Source organism: Colius striatus, chromosome 14 (assembly GCF_028858725.1).
Source record: "Colius striatus isolate bColStr4 chromosome 14, bColStr4.1.hap1, whole genome shotgun sequence".
NCBI lineage: Eukaryota > Metazoa > Chordata > Aves > Coliiformes > Coliidae > Colius > Colius striatus.
Genome location: NC_084772.1, coordinates 20,302,134 through 20,315,700, shown reverse-complemented (window position 1 = coordinate 20,315,700; position 13,567 = coordinate 20,302,134). Strand labels below are relative to the sequence as shown.

The 13,567-nt window shown below is 62.2% G+C and overlaps 1 protein-coding gene across 4 annotated transcripts in view; it reads left to right on the top strand.

Moving 5' to 3' along the window:
* GSE1 (Gse1 coiled-coil protein) overlaps positions 1–13,567 on the top strand; it is a 100,464-nt gene that overhangs the window by 33,450 nt on the left and 53,447 nt on the right. For 3 of the 4 annotated variants that reach the window (XM_062007177.1, XM_062007176.1, XM_062007178.1), the window contains one exon: positions 966–1,125. In XM_062007177.1, the coding sequence (XP_061863161.1) occupies positions 966–1,125 (160 nt within the window). Of the gene's footprint in view, positions 1–965; positions 1,126–3,624; positions 3,753–13,567 lie in introns of those variants that run through there. The other variant, XM_062007179.1, reaches the window with a different exon arrangement.

The window sequence follows — 13,567 nt, the reverse complement described above, 5'->3', positions numbered from 1 at the left end:
AGCCGGTGGCACCGCGCCAGTCGGAGCCGGCACGCGGTGGCACTCGAGGCCTCGCGGGACGTGCCGGGCGGGCGCTGGCTCCCGCTTGTGCGGCGCTGCCATATGGATCCCATAAATCCAGCCTTCCCAGGAAGCGAGCGGCACATTCACACGTCCGCTGGCGTGCTTGGCTCGCTCAGGCTGAGGGCTCCCCAGCACCAAACGCACCCGCCACCCGTCGCGCTGCGGCTCCACGCCTCTGTAGCACTAACTCTGGGGAATCGGTGTAGCCCTCACCCTAAAGTCCCCAGTCCAGGAGTGAGGTGTCCCCTGTGGCTGTTCCCTAGGGCAAAGGGGTGGTTGCCTGCATCCTGCCGTGCCCCGGGGGTGGGTGCAGCGTCCCTGGGACCTGCTGGGATTGTCTGTGTGTCTGTCCCAGAGCGGCGTGGCAGTGCCAACAGCCCAAGCTGTGTGCCCGGGCACGCCTGACGCTGTGGGGTGACAGCTACAACAAACACTGGGCCACGGGCAGCGCCTGGGGATGCCGGGGAAGTCAGGGAGAGGGTCCCCAAGTCGAGTGAGAAGCAGCAGCAACGCTATCCCCATCCCTGCAGCACGTTTCCGTCGCCTGCCTGGCAGGGAAGGTGGGGGGGAGGTTGTTGATCTCGAGTAAACACTGCCCGGTTGAGTAATCGGGAGCTGCCTAACCGGCCAGCTGCCGCCGGCGAGCGAGGGGACGCCGCTTTGATTCATGTCCTCTTCCCCCCTCCTCCTCCAGCCTTTCTTGTCTGGCCACGCCGGGAGCCATCGGCCGGATCCAGCTGTAGCCCCACGGCGCGGGCTGGCGTGCGGCTCCCCGCGCTGGCCACGTGCAGGGGCCGGCAGCAAAACAAAAGCGTCCTGTGTCTGTGTGCCCCAGAGCCCCCCCTCTGTGCCCCCCACCCGGGAAGGGAAGGCGCTGAGTCTCTGTCCTGCTTCTCTTCCAGGCGTCTTCTTCATCCCTCGAGACAACCGTCGCCAAGCCTGCGGCTGGCGAGCACCGGCACCGGGTGGCCGGCGCCGGGGAGAGCCTGGGCAGTGGCACTGCCCCGGACATCGGCCAGAGGACAGCTTTGGATGTGGAGGGCACGGACGCTGGAGCCACAAGTAGGTGATGCTGGGAGATGCCGGGGGGTGCGGGGATGCCGTCCCAAAAGGCTGCACGGCCAGTACTGCCGTGACTTAGGTCTCCGGGTGAAGCCTTGCACCCAGCGGTTTGGGACTCCGAAACGCACAGCCCCACCGGGGAGGTGACCCCAAGGGCACCTCGGTCCCTGCCCATTGTCCCCAGGGCTGTGAGTCAGGCCCTGGGCGCCGGGGAGAGCCGTGGCATTGGGCTGGCCGTGCCAGGGAGCTGTGGGGGGGGCCTCAGGGCTGGGTCGGGCCACGGCTCCCGGGACTCGGCCACCCCGTCCGTCAGGAGCAGCAGCATTTTTGGGAGAGGTATCACGCGTGCTTCCCGCCTGCCGCCTCCCTGGGCCGGCTTGTTTGCCAGCCCTTCCCGGCGGGCGCACCGTGCCGTGCCACGCCAGGCTGCTTTGATCTGGCAGCAGCCGCCGATGCCAGTTCCTGGCGTTGGGCTCTGCCGGGAACCGCAAGGTGCAGCGGGCAGGGAGCTGGGGCGGGCCAGGCACGGCAGTGGGCAGGGAGCCAGGGCAGGCAGGCAGCCGGGGCAGCCTGTGGGTGAGAGGGCTGTTTGGAGGGGGGTGGGATTTGTGACCCGCCGTGTCTTCGGAGGACGGCACTTCCCGGGGACGTGGTGGCCCGTGTCGGCCATCAATGAGCCCCACGGGGATTTGGCCCCGCTTTGGGACCCCGCGAGGTGCTGTGTCCCCGCTGTGGGGGACTGGGGAGGGGGGGAGGCGGGATGCATTTGCAAGCTGCTCACAGCCTGGCCAGCAGCAGTGCGGAGGCAAGCTGGGAGCCGTGGCCTGGAACGGGCCTGCCGGAGTCAGCTCGGGATTTATTACCCTGCCAGTGGCTGCCGGGCAAAGGTGACAGTGACTAATGGCTTGTTACACGCCTGCCACATCTCATCTGCGCGCCGCGGCCGGCTGCCGGCGCTCCCAGCCCTGGCGTGTGGACAGCCTGTGCCTGCCCTCCCTTCCCCGCGGGGTGGGGACAGGGGTGAACCCCCCTGTGCCCCCACGAGGACCTTGGCCACTGAATCCATCCTTGGCTGACTCGGCGTGGGAATCCATCGCTGTGCTGAGGCCGGAGACGGGCTCTGGCACCATGCCCTTTAGCGCTTGCCACCAGGCAGCGGCAGGGCTGGCAAGCCCGGGGGTGTCCCGCTGAGCCCAGTGTGACACACGGGACTTGTCGGCCCATGAAACTCCTTTGTGGTTGCAAAACCATGAGCCACGCTTGCCCCACCGTTGTGCCGGCGTGGTGGCTGTGCCGTGGCCGGCTCGCTGGGCCGGGGTGCTGAGGGGATCGTGTGGGTGAGGGTGAGGGTGCAGGTGAGGGTGCAGGTGGATGGTGCCGAAGCCATGAATGCATTCACCAGGAAAATTAAAAAATTAAGAGGCATGGGCTCGCTCTAGATTAGTAAAGGCAGGGAGATAAAAGTGGCTCTTTATACCTTGTGAGAATTGCTGATAAGGGCATTTGTTCCTCTGTATTCTTTAAAAAGAATGCAATAAAAAATGAAAATAGAACAGGAAAAGGGAGATGGGGTGGCGTTGGGGGGGATGAAGCTGCCCACAGCCTCCCCCAGCCCTCGTCAGCAGCAGCACCGGTGCCGTGGGCACACCGGCCGGGTGGGCAGCGAGGCGAGGAGGAGGATGGAGGGGAAGCGGAGGTGCGGGTGAGCCGGGAAGGGGCTCGGGTGGGTGAGTGGGTGGGTGTGCGTGGCAGTGTGGCAGCTCGCCTGGGGACGGCTGGGTGCCTGTCATGGCCCGCATCACCCTGCACAGAGGTGCAAGTTCATGGTTGTCAGCGCCTGTGCTGGGGGACGGTCGGGGTCCCGCCTGGGTGAGCCTGCTGGGCCTGTCCGGCACGCGGAACCGACCAGCCTGGCTTGTAATGGCCGGTGGATCATCAGCCACGTCCTCTGCTTGCCGCTGGGCTGAGCCCTGCCCGCTCCTTTCCCTGGTGCCTTGGTGCGAGCTGGGGCTCAGGGTGAAGGTGGGATGGCGCAGGGGTGCCCGCCGCAGTCCCCACTCAGGGGACACTCGGTGCTGTCCTCGTTCCTTCCCCTGGTACAGGGGTTGCACAGAGGGGTGTGAACACCCTGAAGTACAGTGCTGGGGGGTAGGGGGTAAGACCTGTGTGTTGGCTGGGGTCAGGGTTTGGTTGGGGTCACCCAAATCCTTGGGGGCACGTTCGCTGATGCTGCACCATGACCCTCACAGAGGGGGGGCTGCCCCATCCCCGGTGCACCGTGCCCTCCATGGGGGGGGTTGGGGGGGTGCCCCCCTCCTTCCCCAGCGTCCCGTTTCAGGGAACACCCCCCGCTCCCGGTGCCTCTCTCCCCCGGGGGGGAAGGTGCCAGCAGCTCGTCCCCGTCGTCCCCCGCCCCCGCCGGGGCCCTGCCCTGCCCGGCCCGGCCCCCGGTGAGTCACGCTCCAGCCGTGCGGCTCCCGGGGCGGCGGGCGGGCGCCGAGGGAAGCAGGAAGCGGCGGGGGGAAGGCTCGGCTCCGCTCGGCTCCGCTCATCTCGGCCCGGCCGCGCTCCTGCCGCCGCGTTGGCCATGGAGGAGCGCAGCCCCCGCTGGACGGCGCGGCCGATGGGTGAGTGCAGCCCCCCGCGGCGGTGTCCCCCGGAGCGCCGGGGCACGGGGCGGGACGGACACGGGGAGGGCGGTGAGGGGCTGGGCTGGACGAGTGAGCCGGGGCTGCCGTGTTCCCCTCCACACCCGCCCCTTTGGCTCCGCTGCTGGGTGGGAGACGGAGGTCGCTCCGGGGCTGAGAGATGCCATGGTGTGGAGGGTGAAGGTCACCCCGGAGTTGGGGGACCCCTTGGCGTACGGTGCAGAGGTTGTCCTGCGTTTGGGGGACAGTGTTGTTTGGGGATTGGAGATCAGTCTGGGCTTGGAGAACCCCATTGTGTGGGGCACGGAGGTCACCCTGGGCACGGGGGAACCCTTGCTGTGGCTGTGGGGGATGAAGGTTATCCTGGCGCTGGGAGGCTGTGGTGTGGAGCACAGAGGTCACCCTGGAGCTGGGGGTCTCTGCGATGTGGGGGACAAAAGGTCACCATAGGGTTGGAGGACATGGTGGTGTGAGAGACAGAGGTCACCCTGGGTTTCAGGGACCTGACAGCGTGAGGGATGGAGGTTGCTCTGGAGTTGGGAGTCCAGCTGGGGGATGTAGGGGGAGCAGGAGACCCATTGGGTACCACAGGGTCTGGTGTCAGCTGAGATGCTCAGTCCCTGTGCCCCACATTGCCCCAGAGACCCGTTAGGCTGTTTCCCATGGAGTAGCCCAGCACGTGGGCTGTCGGGGCACAGGAACCCACGGGGCTGTGCTGAGGGCTTGACTGATGGCACTGACCTTGGCACATCTCCTTACCTCGCTGCCTGTTTCCTGAGCCAAGCAGGCAGGGTGCTGCCACAGGGCCGTGCCTCAGTTTACCCACACACCCCGCTCCTCCTGAGCGGGCCTCTCGTGTGTCATCCGTGTTTCCGGACACCCCAGACCGCCGGCACCGGGGAGGTGGTGTTAAACCCAGCCCCGCAGCCTGGTGCGGGGAGCCCGTGCACCGCACGCTGCGTCAGGGTGATGCCATGGCCCCGGCATCTCGCCCAGCTCGCCGTATGCTGCTGTGTTTATTGCTCTGCTCCATCCTCTCTCTTTCACCCCTGCCTGCTCCTCCTGCCTTGCCCTTTGCCCCAGGGCCCGGTGGTTCATGGTGGTTTACGGTACCGTGCTCACAACTGTGCCCTATGTTGTCCTGAGTCCACGCGGCCGCTCTGCACGGGGCACTCAGTGCCAGCACCCTCCTGCTGCCCCCAAACCCCAAGTGAGTGCCTGCTGCCAACCCTTGGCACAGCGTGGTGAGTGCCTGGCACTCTTCCTCCTCCTCCTCCGGCGCCGAGCCAGGGCAAGGGGCAGGGAGCTGGGGTAGGTGCTGGGGTTGGCATATGAGTGCTTGTTGGGCCACGGGCGGGAACCACAGAGATAGTTAATGGAGGGGGAAAAAAAAGTCTGTGCCCGTCTCTTCCTGGCAGTGCCCGCGCGTGCGCCGGCTGCGCCGGGGCGGTTTGTGGGTGCGCCGTGGGGCTGTCGGCGTGCGCCGGGCAGCCTCTTTGTGTCACCTGCTCGGGGGAGGGTTGGGCGTGAGGACAACGGACGGCGAGCGGCCGTGGTAGCGTGGCCAGGGCTGGCTGGCCGAGGCCAGTGGCTGCTGGGAGGGCTGTGGTGACAGTGTGCAAGGTGGGAGCTGCCTGTGCACACTCGTGTGTGTGTGTGTGGCACGGGCTGGGACTGTGTGTTGCTCACCCCCCCGGCTGGGTGTGTGTGGGGTGTGTGTGTGCGTGCTCCCGCCCCGTGTGCCTGCGCTCGGCTGTGCACGTATGAGTGTGCGCGCCTGCGGCCTTGTTTCGGTGGTGGAGGGGGTTGTTGGGGTTGTGTGTGTTGGCTGCAGGGCAGGGAGCATTACAGCGGAGACAGTGGCTTTGGCAGGGGGCCAGGCTGCCGGGGTGGGGGAGGCAGTGGGGGCTGCAGGCTGCAGGCCAGTTTATCGCTTCCTGACGTGCCAGCGCAGGTTGGGGGGCAGATCAAGGAGGGGGGTGTTAGTTTTAATCTCCGCTGTCCTGTTCCTTCTTCTGCCACCCCAGCCTTCTCCTCACGGTGCTGCCCCTCACCCTGGCATCTGGCAGCAGCCCATGGGAGGTTGGTGCCTGGGGGCTTCTGCCTGGGCTGTGGTACTCACAGCCCACTGTGCCATGGGTCATGGGGGAGGCATGGTTGGGGGGCACAGTGCCATGCGTCACACCTCTGTCCCCAACCCTGACACTGATGCCAGCCTCAGGGCTGAGGTTTGGTGTCTCAGCAAGAGCAGGGGGAAATGGCCTTTGCCTGCCTCTGTCTGCATCCCAGTGGGTGTCCCCAGAGGTGTCTGAGGGTCCGCAGGGCAGCACCACCGAGTCCCAGCTCCCCTCCAGGAAGGGGCAGCCGGGACAGAGCTTGGCACGCTGCGGCTGCCCGGGCAGCCTGCCAAGGGGATTGCCCTTGAAATAGCTCTTGCTGTGCCTCGTGCCTCGGCTGCCCTTCCTGCCCGGCCATCGGGCCTCCCCAGTGTCCCCCCCATCCCGGCACCCCGGTGCGGTTGCAGCGCGGCGCGGGAGGAAGCGCACCCCGGCACTCTCGCGCCGATAACGGCGGCCGCCTTATCGCAGGGCCTTCTGCAAGGGCGAGCGATGTGGCCTCCCCAGGCCTTTATCTGCCTCAGCCGTTGGCCGCAGCTCAGCTCGCAGCCCCACATCGACCCCTCAGCACCCGGCGTAGCACTTGTGGGGTCGGCCCTTCGGGGCCGGCCACTTGGCAGCTTGCCCCCTCTATCCTTTTTGAAGTTTAAAATCCATTTAAGTCAAGAGGAGGGAAAGTTATTGCCTCTAAAGCCCCTTGCGTTGAGCAGTAAATCCTCTTTGCTGCGCCGACACCGCCTCTTAGCACCCGCCGGACCGGGGGTGACACGGGAGGGGACACACAACGGGCTGTATGTGTGCCCCTCAGCACCCTGCAGCCTTGCAGGTGGGTCCTTTTAGGGCTGGGAGACAGAGAGGAGCCCTGTGTGTCCCCCAAAAGCATGGCCATCGTGGGGTCAGCATCCCTTTGAAGCCCCCCAGCCTTGCTGTGCTTACAGGAGCATCGCTGCTGCTTGCTTGCCACTTGTTTGCTGCTTGCTCACCCCTTTGCTTGCCCCTTGCTCACCATTTGTTTGACACCTCCTTGCTCACACCGATTTGCTCCAGAGTGGGAGATTCTCGTGGTGGCACCAGTGGTGCAGGGGAGCCTGCAGCCCCCACACGTCACTGCCAGGCACCCAGCGGGGTTGGAGGAGCGGGAGCTTTGCCGTGCTGCCGTTTTTATTTGATTTCCCTTCTCCAGAGCTGGCAATATTTAAATATTAATGCCTGCCTCTAATTGCTGTGTCAGAGGAGTGGGCTGGCGCGGGAGCAGGCACAGGGGCGGCAGCGCCGGCTCGTTTCTGTTGTCTCGGGGAGTGTTTGCCGAGGAGAAGTGTTTGTGCACACACACACATGTGGGTTTTTACACCCCTGGGATTTGCTTGGCCCCGGCAGCAACAGGAGGGGACGTGACGGGCTGCGACGCCACCGGGGTGAGGGTGACCTCAGGCCTCATTGTGAAGTGAGGTTTGCAATGGGGGCACCTCCAGCATCCGGAGGCCCTTCTGCTTCTGGCTGGAGGGTTGCTGGCAAACGGGAGGGATGGGGGTTGGTTTGTATCTCTCTTTTCTTTCCCGGGGCACAGCGGCGTCAGATGCCTGTGTGCTCTCTTCCTGTAATAAAGCGACCGCCGGCGCGCTTGTCACCTGCTCTCTGTTGTGCTGCCAAGCGGCAGACATGCCGCTTCTTGCTGCGGGCCCTGGCGCGCTCCGCGCTGCCGCCCGCCGCGGGCACTCGCCCCGTGCCAGCACGGCACCAGCAGGTGTTTCGGGGAGGGTGCGACGGTGCCTGTTGCCGCACGCCCGGGTGCGGGCGGGGGCCGTTTAACTGTTCCTCGCCACAGCCGCGTCCCCTGCGCAGAGTCACAGAGTCCTTGTGGTTGGCAAAGCCCTGTAAGCTGCTGCAGTGCCAGCCCTGCCCTCACCCTGCCCAGCCCAGCACTGACCCACAGCCCTCAGCACCTCAGCTCCAGGGCTTTGGGATCCCTCCAGGGCTGGGCACTCCCCCAGCTCCCTGGGCAGCCTGGCACAGGGGCTGACACCCCTCTCAGGGAAACAGCTCTGTCTCAGCTCCAATCTCAACCTCCCCTGGGGCAACTTGAGGCTGATTCCCCTTTTCCTATCATTTATTACTTGTGAGCTGAGCCCGACCCCCAGCTCCCTGCAGCCTCCTGTCAGGGAGTGTCAGAGAGTGCTCCTGTCTCCCCTCAGCCTCCTCTTCTCCAGCCTCAACACCCCCATTCCCTCAGCCCCTCCCCAGCACCCTTGTGCTCCAGCCCCTTCCCCAGCTTCCTCATAGCTTTGTTACAACTGTGATGCTGGGGCTCAGCACTTGGGTGCTGGCACCCAAGGCCCTGTGCTGCTCAACCCCCCAGGACCCACTGCCAGGGTGCCGTGGCCTCCCTGCAGCACCCTTGCTCACGGTCCTGCTGCTCCCCAGAGTTTGGGGGAGTCCCTCTGTGGGTTGCCAAAGCCCCGTGGCAGAGCCAGCCCAGGGGCAGGCAGATGTCCCTGGTTGTCCCTGGCTGTGCCACGCAGTTAGACCAGGGGAGTTCCATGCCACGTGTGTCATCAAACTGCTGTTGCCCACCACCCCACACCGTGCAGCTGCTCTGGATACACAGGGCAGTACCCGCCGTGACACCCCCTTGGGCACACAGCCCCGGTGCCAGCAGCTTCCCAGCGCTGTTGGCAGCATTTTCCCTGTCAGGGGTTATCTCTGGATCCCCAGGCAGTTTGCCACCCCCACTACACAGCCGTTGCTCCCTGCCCTCTCCTGCCAAGGCCCTGCCTGTGCAATCTTCTCCTTCCCAGCCGTTTCCTGGGGTCCTGCTCCCATTAACCCCGGCTGCAGGGGTTTGCCACCACCATAAGCTGCCGGGGAGGCTCATTGGAAGGGGCTAATGCCGGGTCTGCTCCTGAGGGACACCCAGGGCCTCTCCCCAGCCCCTTGTGCAGTAGATATGGGGTGCAGGGATGACTGGAGGAGAATTACACCCAAATATCCCCCGTGGTGGAGGAGCCAGGATAGGTTTTGCTCCTTCCTGCCCCGGCCCAGCCCCAGCTCCTGGCACCGCCTTTGTTTCCGCCATATAACAAGATGATGGGTGAGGGTCAAGCTGCGGGTTCATAACTTGTTGGAAGACTTTGGTGAACAATAAAGGTGTCTGGCTTTATATCTGCTCGTATTTCACCCGTGTCACAGCCCTTCCCCAGCGCCGGCCGGGATTTACGGCGGGGGGACATGCGGACGTGTCGAGGCGAGCTGGGGAAGCCGAGGCCGACCCCTCATTCCCCTCCCCTCCCTTTGCATTCAGTGCCTCTGCGCTGAAATATTTACCTTCCAGCTCCTCTGACAGTTCAAGCCGGCTCGTGAAGCAAAGGTTATTGAACTGCGAATGTTATGACATTACATTTTTGTGTCTGCACTTTCAAGATGCGTGATGCAGCCTGAATGATAAGTGATCTCGGGGTTAAGGGTGGGGTGGTTTTTTTTCTCTCTCTCCCCTTCTTTCTCGTCCTTTTCCCCCCCTCCTGCTCTCTCCTCCCACTGTCAGCTCTGCTGGGGCTTGATAACGCTCCCTTTTATTGCCCTGCCTGTGCATTCCTGCAGCTGGTCTCGCTGCAGTTGGTGTGGGTGCTGGGGAGGTGGGAGAGGGACATTCCCAGTGTGGAAGTTAGCTGCACTGGTGTGTGCCTCTGTTTCCCTAACCCTGGGCTCATCCCTCGTGCCAGGGGACATGCCAGGGTGGGCAATGGTGGCCCTCACACTGGCAGCCCCTCTTGTTGGGGGTTGCTGATGCCAACCTGGGCACCCCAAGCCCTCCTGCATCCTGGTGTGGAGGGAAGCGTGGCATCCCATCTCCCATCGGGGCCATGCCATGAGACAGGAGGTGATGCATGGTCCTCACCAGTGCAGGGATGTGCCCCAGCACCAATCCTGCAGCCCCATTAGTGTGGTTTTGGGGAGCTGGCAGGGCTCCAGGCTGGAGGTGCTGGACCGATGCTCTTTGCTGCTCCTCTGAGTATCTCTCTGCTCCCTGAGTATCTCAGCAGCCATCCCCACTTGAGACACAGCATCCTGCGTGGCCAAGTGGCCCAGGGGACATGTGGGGAGGGGGACAAGTGACAGCAGGGTTTGGCCTGTCCCATCCACACTAGAGGGCAGCAGCAAACTGAATCAGCACTCGCCAGGGGTCCCTGGGGGTGCTGGGGGGACCTGACCCCCCTAATTTCCCCACGGACAGTGGGTTTGCAGCGAGGGAGCTCTGCTTGTTTTTAGGGGGTGCTTCACCAAACCCATTTGTAACCCGAATGCAAGCGAGCAGCAGGGCAGGGGCATCCAACCAGCTTCCCCCTCAGGGTCGGGTCGTCCTGGGAGCTAATTAATTAAGTCATTTGATGAATTTGGCCGCCGTCGTTTCTGGTGATTCACATCTGCCCCCTCACCCCCTTTCCTTCCCTGATTCCCCCTCCCTGCTGTGGCTGGAGCCAACATCTCACCCCGCAGCGCCGGGAGGTCTCTGTGGGCTCGGGACCGGCCGAGCATCCCGGGTTGGGGCGGCTGCCAGTGCTAACACAAAGCAGCTGGTTGGGCAGGGGGGGGCTGCCAGGGAAAGGGGTGGGGGGGAGGGAAAAAAAAAGAGGTCAGGGCCCGGGAAATTAAATGTTCATAAACGTAGGCCCGAGCGCTTAAAAAGTAGGGCAGTGCCATTAAATCTCATTAAAGTTTAATACCTATCAGTGCCACTTCAGGCAGCCCTTGGACATTGCTTTAATTTGATGGGTGTTAAGGGAGAATTATCAAATAATTGTGCTGGCTGGGGACTTGCTTTTATCATGTTACATGGAAAGCTCTCCCGGCTTTGTGCCGCACATCAAAACAGCGCCGAGAGGTATTGTTCTGGGGAGGGGACTTGGGGGGGGGGGAACCTGCAGGGGGAGGTCCCCGTCGCCCTTGGTGGTGGCAGGAGGGATGAGGGACACCGGATTGGGTTGTTACAGGGATTAGCTGCTCTAGAAATCTGGCTTTTTCAGCCCAAATTTAACCCGTCCACCCTCAGGGGAGGTCTGCTCTCTCAAGCCAGCATCCCTGGGGGTGGCATGGGGACAGTGAGCATCCTGCCAGCATCCCTGTAGGTCCTGTCATCATCCCCATGGGTCCTGCCACCATCCCCGTGGGTCCTGCCATCATCCCCATGGGTCTTGCTAGTGTCCCCACGGGTCCTGCTAGTGTCCTCCTGGGCCTTGTCAGTTTCCCCATGGATTCTGTTGTCATCTCCATGGGCCTTGCCAGTATCCCCATGGGTTCTTCCATCATTGCTATGGATCCTGCCATTGTCCCCAAGGGTTCTGCCATCATTGCTATGGGTCCTGCCATTGTTCCTATGGGCCTTGCCAGTGTCCCTGTGCACTTTGCCACTTCCCCTGTGGGTCCTGACAGTGTCCCCATGGATCCTGCTATTGTCCCCATGGGTTCTGTCATCACCCCCACGGGCCTTGCCGATGTCCCCATGGATTCTGCTGTCATCTCTGTGGGTCCTGCCAGTATCCCCATGGGTCCTGCCATTCTCCCCATGGATACTGCCAGTGTCCTCATGGGTCCTGCCGTTGTCCCCATGGATACTGCCAGTGTCCTCATGGGTCTTACCATTATCTCCATGGGCCTTGCCAGTGTCCTCATGGGTCCTACCATTATCCCCATGAGTCTTGCCAGTGTCCCTGTGGGTTTTGCTGTCACCTCTATGGGTCCTGCCACTGTCCCAGTGAGCCCTGCCACCGTCCCCATGGGTCTTGCCATCATCCCCGTGGGCCCTGCCAGTGTCCTCACGTCCCAGCAGGGTCGTGCTGCCCTTCCTTCCCGCTCCTGCTGCCTCGGGATGCCAGCACAGAGCTGCAGGCACTGCTAATTACTGCTAATTTTCGACGAGGCTCTGGGGAGCAGAGGGAATGGCAGCTGGGCGGCGCAGAGCGCGCCAGGGCTCACCGGCTCTGTGCGGAGCCGAGCGCACGGCCCGTGCCTTTTATGTAGGGTGCACCCAGGGTTATTTTTATTTCTCTGTGTTCCCTCCCCCTCCTCCCTCCCTTCGCCGTAAAAGCCCCCGGTTGATAAAGAATTAGTGCCAGGTCGTTAGTCCTGGGTTTTATGAGATAAACCCGGGCACAAGGTGGTGTCGTGTAAACGCCGGGGCCAGGGGAGCGCGGGGACGGGGAGAGCGGAGCTGCTGCCATGAATTATTCAGCAGCGCCTGATTTCACATTATTCTCACTGATACTTTTACAACCTGTCAGTAAATAAAAAGATTCTACATTATTTATAGAAATGGACCCGAATTGGTTAGGAGAATTTACTGTTGCTATTATTAGGGATGCTCAGTGCTGCGTTAATGAGAGCTGGGTGATGGCAAATGCTGCTTCCCGCCGGCGCCGTGTCCCACGCGCCCTCCTGGGCTGTGCCTTGCTCCCCAAAGGTGCTTGTGTCCCCACAGCTGGCACCTCTGCAGGCTCCCTTCCTGCATCATCACGCAGGGCTGAGGGGTCTCCCTGCCTTTGGGCTGCTCGAAGGGGACGCGTGTCTCCATCCCCAGGGATGTCTCCTTCCCAGGATGTCTCTTTGCTGGGAGATGGGGATGTTTCCTTCCTGGGGATGACATCCTCCCAGGGATATCTCGTTCCCAGGGACATCTTCTTCCCAAAGACATCTGCTTCCTGGGGACATCTTCCAGGGAACATCTCCTTCCTGGGGACCACATCTCCTCAGGAACATCTCTTTCTCAGGCACCACATCTTCCCAGGGACATCCCAGATGCCAGCCCTGGCACACAGGTCTGTGCTGGAGGGGGATGCTTTCTGGGCACACTGCAGTTAGCCTTTGAAACAACCCCCACCCCATGCACATATCTTCCTGGCTCTGCAACCATTGCTGAACTCCAAGCCTGCCTTTCCCCCACCCCAGCCTTTGCCCACCCATCAGCCCCCCACATCCCATCCCTGATGTGACAGCTCTGGGGAGGTGGAAAAGCATCTCACAGGGTTGGCAAAGCCCCGGAGAGGCTGCGGGTAAAGCGAGACAGGGCAGCAATGCACCACAGGGGCAGAGGGCTGGAAAACCAAGAGCAAAAGGGAAAAACCAAGAGGAAACCCAAGAGCGTAATGGTTTGTCTGCGGTGTCCTAAGGTGGCTGCTCCCAGGCTGGCGGTGACAGGTTTATTGGCAGGCAGGCTGGGCTGGAAGGATTGTCGGCTATTTACAGTGCTGGGGCCGTGACTTTGCGAGCAGACAGTTAACATAAATTCACATGATGGATCAGTTATCACTTCATTGAACTTGTGGCGGATCCATTGAAAGCTGTGCAGTAACATACTGTTTCCTGGCTCTGCACAGCGCTGGGATACATTAAATACACTTTATTTATAGCTTACCATTGCTGCACTGTGGGCAGGAGAATGCAGCTTTTGCAACTATCATCTAATTTTATGATGAGCATTAAAGCAAGGCCTATAATTTGCACCTTTTTATTCATTAGACACTGGTGCAGCCATAAGTCAAGAATGCCCAGGGATTTAGATGCAGATCCAGAAGATAAACTATTGACAAGCCAGATGTATTTTTACATTAGTGTGCCTTTACAATAGTTTATGTTGAGAGTGGAATATAAATTGCATTATTAAATATGAACCACTCTGGTAAGCGCTGC